The sequence below is a fragment of the Manacus vitellinus genome, unplaced genomic scaffold (assembly GCF_001715985.3).
Source record: "Manacus vitellinus isolate BGI_N305 unplaced genomic scaffold, ASM171598v3 ctg7180002429805_pilon, whole genome shotgun sequence".
NCBI classification, from domain to species: Eukaryota; Metazoa; Chordata; class Aves; order Passeriformes; family Pipridae; genus Manacus; species Manacus vitellinus.
This window is the reverse complement of record NW_021938170.1, coordinates 4041-11636: the sequence shown is the minus strand read 5'-3', so window position 1 is coordinate 11636 and position 7596 is coordinate 4041. Positions and strand designations below refer to the sequence as shown.

At 54.1% G+C, this 7596-nt stretch overlaps 1 protein-coding gene across 1 annotated transcript; it reads left to right on the top strand.

The window, feature by feature from the left end:
* Nucleotides 1-27: 27 nt before the first annotated feature.
* On the top strand, nucleotides 28-3019 carry LOC108639613 (bifunctional epoxide hydrolase 2). The gene is made up of 5 exons (XM_029965814.1): nucleotides 28-250; nucleotides 405-474; nucleotides 1924-2004; nucleotides 2106-2164; nucleotides 2245-3019. Exons 1-5 carry the CDS (start codon nucleotides 66-68, stop codon nucleotides 2327-2329), a joined length of 480 nt encoding a protein of 159 aa, XP_029821674.1. The 5' UTR covers nucleotides 28-65; the 3' UTR covers nucleotides 2330-3019.
* The last annotated feature ends 4577 nt before the right edge of the window (nucleotides 3020-7596 follow it).

The window sequence follows — 7596 nt, the reverse complement described above, 5'->3', positions numbered from 1 at the left end:
GGCTGGGCAGTGGAGGGATTTTGGGAATTCCATGGGCTGGGCAGTGGAGGGATTTTGGGAATTCCATGGGCTGGGCAGTGCAGGGATTTTGGGAATTCCATGGGCTGGGCAGTGCCATTCCTGCTGTTCCTCCTCCTCCTCTGCCAGGGGGACTCCTGGTGGGATTCCCTGAGGATCCCCCTCCCAGCCGGATCCTGCCGGGCCCCGAGCTGGAATATTACACCCAGAGATTCCGGAAATCCGGCTTCAGGTGGGGGGGGACCCCGGGCCGGGCTCTGTCACCCCCCAAAATCACAGAAGGGGGGTGGGATTTCCCTTCCAGGCTCTTCCCAGCGGGATGATCCCGGCCTGGGGGGGCTGGAGCCGTTCCCTGTCCATTCCCAGCCTGTTCCCACTTTTCCCAGGGGGCCCCTGAACTGGTACCGGAACATCCGAACCAACTGGAACTGGGCCCTCTCGACCAGGGACAGGAAGGTGGGAGTGGGATCCCCTCTGTGTCCCTTGGGATCCCCCCTGTCCCTCTGGATCCCCCCTGTTGCTCTGGATCCCCCCGTCCCCCTCTGATCCCCCCTGTGTCCCCTTTTGGATCCCTCCCATCCCTCTGGATCCCCTGTCCCCTCTGGATCCCCCCCGAGAGTTCATTCGCGATTATGCATGTGAGGGTGTCCCTTTGGATCCCTCCCATCCCTCTGGATCCCCCCTGTGTCCCCTGGTCCCTCTGGATCCCCTTTGGATCATCCCTGTCCCCTCTGGATCCCCCCTGTGTCCCCTGTCCCCTCTGGATCCCCTCTGAATCCCCCCTGTCCCCTCTGAATCCCCTCTGTCCCCTCTGGATCCCCCCTGTCCCTCTGGATCTCCCCTGTGTCCGTTCTGGGATCCCCCCTGTCCCTCTGGATCTCCCTGAATCCCCTGTCCCTCTGAATCTCCCCTGTCCCTCTGGATCTCCCCTGTCCCCTCTGGATCCCCTCTGGATCCCCCCTGGCCCTTCTGGATCCCTCTTGTCCCCTCTGGATCCCCCCTAGATCCTCCCATCCCCTCCATGTCCCCTCTGGATCCCTGGATCCCCCCCATCCCTTCCATGCCCCCTGGATCCCCTCTATCCCCTCCATGTCCCCCGGATCCCTCCTGTTCCTTCCGTGTCCCTCTGGATCCCTGGATCCCCCTTGTCCTCTCTGGATCCCCCCTGTCCCTCTGAATCCCTGGATCCCCCCTGTCCCTTCCATGTCCCTCTGGATCCCCCTGGATCCCTCCTGTCCCTGCCATGTTCCCTCTGGATCCCCCTGGATCCCTCTTGTCCCCTCCATGTCCCCTCTGGATCCCCCCTGTGTCCCTCTGGATCCCTGGATCCCCCCTGTCCCTTCCATGTCCCCTCCAGATCCCTCTGGATCCCTGAACCCCCCCTTGTCCCCTCTGGATCCTCCATGTCCCCTCTGGATCCCTGGATCCCCCCTGACCCCTCCATGTCCCCTCTGGATCCCTCTGGATCTCTGGATCTCCCCCATCCCTTCCATGCCCCCTGGATCCCTGTGGATCCCCTCCATGCCGCCCAAATCCCTCTGGATCTGGATCCCTGAATCCCTTCTGTCCCCTACATGTCCCCTGGATCCCTCTGGATCCCAGGATCCCCCCCATCCCTTCCATGTCCCTCTGGATCCCTCTGGATCCTTGGATCCCCTGTCCCTGCCATGTCCCTCTGGATCCCTGGATCCCCCCTATCCCCTCCATGTCCCCTCTGGATTCCTCTGGATTCCCTCTGGATCCCCCCTGTCTCTCTGGATCCCTGGATCCCTCCTGCCCCCTCCACGTCCCTCTGGATCCCTGTGGATCCCTGTGGATCCCTGGATCCCCCCAGTCCCCTCCATGCCCCCCCAGTCCCAGTGGATCCCTGTGGATCCCTGGATCCCCCTGTGGCTCCCCTCGCAGATCCCGCTGCCGGCTCTGATGGTGACGGCCGGGAAGGACCCGGTGCTGCTTCCCAGCCTCAGCAAGGGCATGGAAAACTGGGTAAGCCCGGGAATTCCCGGCCCCCATCCCACCAGGGAATGCCGGGAATGCCGGGATCCGACCCTCCCCCTTCCCTCTTTCCCACCCTCCCTCTTCCCAAGATCCCGCGGCTGCGCCGGGAGCACCTGGAGGAATGCGGGCACTGGACGCAGATGGAAAGGTGGGAGCCGGGATAACCCCCCCCCTTCCCAAGATTCCCGGGAATTCCGGCTCCCGGCCCATTCCCGGCTTTCCCTGCAGGCCGGCCGAGGTGAACAGGATCCTGCTGGAGTGGCTGGAAGGGCTCCCGCCGGACGTCCCTTTTCCCGGGAATTCCCGGCTGTGAACAGGAGCCTTTCCTGGATTTCCCTTCCCTTTTCCCGGGAATTCCCGGCTGTGAACAGGAGCCTTTCCCACCTTTCCCTTCCCTTCCCTTTTCCCGGGAATTCCCGGCTGTGAACAGGAGCCTTTCCCGGATTTCCCTTCCCTCCATCCCCTTTTCCCGGGAATTCTTGGCTGTGAACAGGAGCCTTTCCCACCTTTCCCTTCCCTTTTCCCGGGAATTCCCAGCTGTGAACAGGAGCCTTTCCCGCCTTTCCCTTCCCTCCATCCCCTTTTCCCGGGAATTCCCGACTGTGAACAGGAGCCTTTCCCGCCTTTCCCTTCCCTTCCCTTTTCCTGGGAATTCCCGGCTGTGAACGGGAGCCTTTCCCAGCTTTCCCTTCCTTCCATCCCCTTCTCCTGGGAATTCCCAGCTGTGAACGTGAATCTTTCCCAGCTTTCCCTTCCCTTCCCTCCGTCCCTTTTCCCTGGAATTCCCAGTTGTTACCCACAGCCTTTCCCGGCTTTCCCTTTCCCTCCATCCCCTTCTCCCGGGACCCAGGGCTTGGAATTCCCGTTGGAATTGTGCCTTTGCCCTTGGAATTGTGCCTTTGCCACTGGAATTGTGCCTTTGCCCTTGGAATTGTGCCTTTGCCCTTGGAATTGTCCCTTTGCCCTTGGAATTGTGCCTTTGCCCTTGGAATTGTGCCTTTGCCCTTGGAATTGTCCCTTTGCCCTTGGAATTGTCCCTTTGCCCTTGGAATTGTGCCTTTGCCCTTGGAATTGTGCCTTTGCCCTTGGAATTGTCCCTTTGCCCTTGGAATTGTCCCTTTGCCCTTGGAATTGTGCCTTTGCCCTTGGAATTGTGCCTTTGCCCTTGGAATTGTGCCTTTGCCCTTGGAATTGTGCCTTTGCCCTTGGAATTGTGCCTTTGCCGCTGGAATTTTTTCCTTTCGGGGGCGGAATTTTTCACCTCCGGGTTTTGATTTTCCCACCTTGGAGCCAAAATTTTTGGGAATTTTTAGGGTGGGAATGAATATGAGTTGATTGGATGAGCTGGGAAGAGCTCCAAGCACCTCCCTGGAAAAGGGGGAGGGGGGGGTTTCGTGGGAATTTTGGGATGGATCCATCCCTTGGAGCTTCCCCATATCCCTGATCTCCCATCCCGGGGCTTTTCCGTGGGGTTTTAATGAGCTGATAATTAATTAGTGATTGATAATTAATGATTAATAATTGATAATTAATAATTGGTAATTAATAATCGATAATTAACGCTGCCTTAAATAAACCCAGAAGTATTCCAGAGCTTCCGGTCTTCCTGGGATTCCTTGGGATGCAGCTTCTCCCTCCATTTTCCCCGGAATTCCGGGGCTCATTCCCTGCCTGGAGACACCTTTTCCCAACTTCCCACATTCCTTGGGATGCAGCAGCTCCCATTTGGAGTCGGGGGGCACATTTGGGAACTCCCTGGGATTTGGGAACACCCTGGAATTTGGGGGTGCACTGAAACTTGGGAATGCCCCGGGAATTTGGGAATTCTGCAGCCGGGAAGGTGTTGCAGTTTGGGAGAGCTCTGAAATTTGGGAATGCACTGGAATTTGGGAACACACTGGAACTGGGAATACATGGAATTTGGGAATGGCCTGAAACTTGGGAACTCACAGGAATTTGGGAATACACTGGGATTTGGGAACTCCCTGGAATTTGGGAACACAATTCCTGGAATTGGGAACACCCTGGAATTTGGGGGTGCACTGAAACTTGGGAATGCCCTGGGATCGGGAATGACTTGGAATTTGGGAACTCTGCAGTTTGGGAACACGTTGGAAATTGGGAATACCCTGGAATTTGGGAAGGCATTGGAATTTGGGAACTCACTGGAATTTGGAAACACAGGAATTTGGGAATGCACTGGAATTTGGGAGTGGCCTGCCCCTTGGGAACTCACGGGAATTTGGGAACACAATTCCTGGAATTTGGGAACACCCTGGAATTTGGGGGTGAACTGAAACTTGGGAATGCCCCGGGAATTTGGGAATTCTGCAGCCGGGAAGGTGTTGCAGTTTGGGAGAGCTCTGAAATTTGGGAATGCACTGGAATTTGGGAACACACTGGAACTGGGAATACATGGAATTTGGGAATGGCCTGAAACTTGGGAACTCACTGGAATTTGGGAACACAATTCTTGGAATTTGGGAACACGCTGGAATTTGGGGGTGCACTGAAACTTGAGAATGCGCGGGGATCGGGAATGACTTGGAATTCGGGAACTCTGCAGTTTGGGAACACGTTGGAAATTGGGAATGCCCTGGAATTTGGGAATGCTCTGCAACTTGGGAACACACAGGAATTTGGGAACGCAATTCCTGGAATTTGGGGACATGCTGGAATTTGAGAACACCCTGGAATTTGGGGGTGAACTGAAACTTGGGAATGGCCTGGAATTTGGGACTGGAATTTCCACCAAAACTTCCATCAGTTCCCAAACCCATTCCCGAATATCCCCCCCCCCTTTTCCCTGTTTTCCCCTGCTCATCCTTCCATCTACAGTTGAGCAAATCCCTGGAATTTCGATATTTCCCCCCCCCCCCTATTCCCTTGCTCCCCCCTCTGTTCTGGATAATCCCGCCCAGGAATTTTTTTCGGGAAGCGCTCGGCGACCTTCGGACCTTCGGAGCTGTTTTCTGGGAATCCTTTGGAAGGATCCCATCCCATCCCATCCCGGGACTCCAAGGAATGCGGGAAGATTATCCATTAATCTGCCCGGGAAAACACCCGGTAGGGTTTGGAATCCCATGGAAAAGCCTCTGGAAGCGCCGGGAGCTCCGGATTCCGGGATCCTGCTTGGAATCCACGACCTCCAGGGGCTTTTCCAGCCTAAACAATTCCATGTTTTCAGGCTGCTCCGGAATTTAACGGGAATTTTCCCCTCCAGGATCCAATAAATCGGGAAACAATTCCATGTTTTCAGGCTGCTCTGGAATTTAACAGGAATTTTCCCCCTCCAGGATCCAATAAATTGGGAAACAATTCCATGTTTTCAGACTGCTCTGGAATTTAATGGGAATTTTCCCCCTCCAGGATCCAATAAATTGGGAAACAATTCCATGTTTTCCAGGCTGAGCAGCTCCTGCTCCGGAATTTAATGGGAATTTAACAGGAATTTTCCCCCCTGGAGCTGCCAAAGTTGGATCTCCAGGATCCAATAAATTGGGAAATAATTCCATGTTTTTCAGGCTACTCTGGAATTTAACGGGAATTTTCCCCCTCCAGGATCCAATAAATTGGGAAACAATTCCATGTTTTCCAGCTGCTGTGGAATTTAACGGGAATTTTCCCCCTCCAGGATCCAATAAATTGGGAAATAATTCCATGTTTTCCAGGCTGCTCTGGAATTTAACGGGAATTTTCCCCCTCCAGGATCCAATAAATTGGGAAACAATTCCATATTTTTCAGGCTGCTCTGGAATTTCTTGGGAATTTTCCTCCTCCAGGATCCAATAAATTAGGAAACAATTCCATGTTTTTCAGGCTACTCTGGAATTTAACGGGAATTTTCCCCCCCTGGAGCTGCCAAAGTTGGATCTCCAGGATCCAATAAATTGGGAAATAATTCCATGTTTCCAGGCTGCTCTGGAATTTAACGGGAATTTTCCCCCTCCAGGATCCAATAAATTGGGAAACAATTCCATATTTTTCAGGCTGCTCTGGAATTTCTTGGGAATTTTCCTCCTCCAGGATCCAATAAATTAGGAAACAATTCCATGTTTTTCAGGCTACTCTGGAATTTAACAGGAATTTTCCCCCTCCAGGATCCAATAAATTGGGAAACAATTCCATATTTTTCAGGCTGCTCTGGAATTTAACGGGAATTTCCCCCCTCCAGGATCCAATAAATTGGGAAATAATTCCATGTTTTCCAGGCTGCTCTGGAATTTATCGGGAATTTTCTCCTCCAGGATCCAATAAAATGGGAAAATAATTCCATGTTTTTCAGGCTGCTCTGGAATTTAATGGGAATTTTCCCCCCCGGTGCTGGAAAAGTTGGATTTTCGGGATCATCCCACGGGAGCAGCAGCTCCTGGCGTTGATTCCCAGCCCGGCTCCGCCGTCCCGGGGGTCACCTTGCCGGAGTTTTATCGGGAATTATCCGGAATGATCCGGCTCAGAGCCTCGTTAGCGCTCCCTCTTTGATGAGGGAACGAGGAATTCCTTATCTCCGGAGCGCAGCCGGAGCTCCGGGATCATCAGGATCATCGGGATCATCAGGATCATCGGGATCATCGGAGCCTCCTCCTCGTCCTTCACATGATCCCGCTTTTCCCACCCGGGAAGGCAGAGGGAATGGGAATGAGGGGGGGGGAAATTCCTTCCTTCCCAAAAGGCTTGGGATGGATCTGGGTGATCTCACGGCCTGGAGCCCCCCAAAAAACCCGGAATTCGGGAATTCTGTGGTCCCGATATTCGGGAATGGGAGTTGGGAACACGTTGGGATTTGGGAACTCAACGGGATTTGGGAACTCACCGGGATTTGGGAACACTGGGGTTTGGGAACTCACCGGGATTTGGGAACTCACTGGGATTTGGGAATATGCCGCAGTTTGGGGGTGAGCTGAAATTTGGGAATGTGCATTTGGGAATTTGGGAGGGGCTTTTCCCTGTTCCCACCTTCTCCCAGTTTTCCCGGTGCAAAGGGAACCCACTCCAGGCTGAGGAATTCCAGAGGGGAAGCAGCTTCTCCCCAAAACCCTTGGAATTCGCAGCTTCTCCCCAAAATCCTTGGAATTCGCAGCTTCTCCCCAAAACCCTTGGAATTCGCAGCTTCTCCCCAAAATCCTTGGAATTCGCAGCTTCTCCCCAAAATCCTTGGAATTCTCAGCATCCCTGTGGGATCCCAGCTCCAAATCCACGCCCGGATCCCGCCCCAAATCCCAAGGGAAGGGCTGTTATTCCTTATCCTCCAAACCTGGGAGGTTCTTTTCCCTATTCCCACCTTCTCCCAGTTTTCCCACTCCAGGGATGAGGAATCCCAAAAGGGATTTTCCCCAAAATCCTTGGAATTCTCAGCATCCCTGTGGGATCCCAGCTCCAAATCCATGCCTGGGCTTTTCCCTGTTCCCACCTTCTCCCACTTTTCCCAGTCCAAAGGGAATCCACTCCAGGCTGAGGAATCCCAAAAGAGGAGCAGCTTCTCCCCAGAATCCTTGGAATTCGCAGCTTCTCCCCAAAATCCTTGGAATTCGCAGCTTCTCCCCAGAATCCTTGGAATTCGCAGCCTCCCTGTGGGATCCC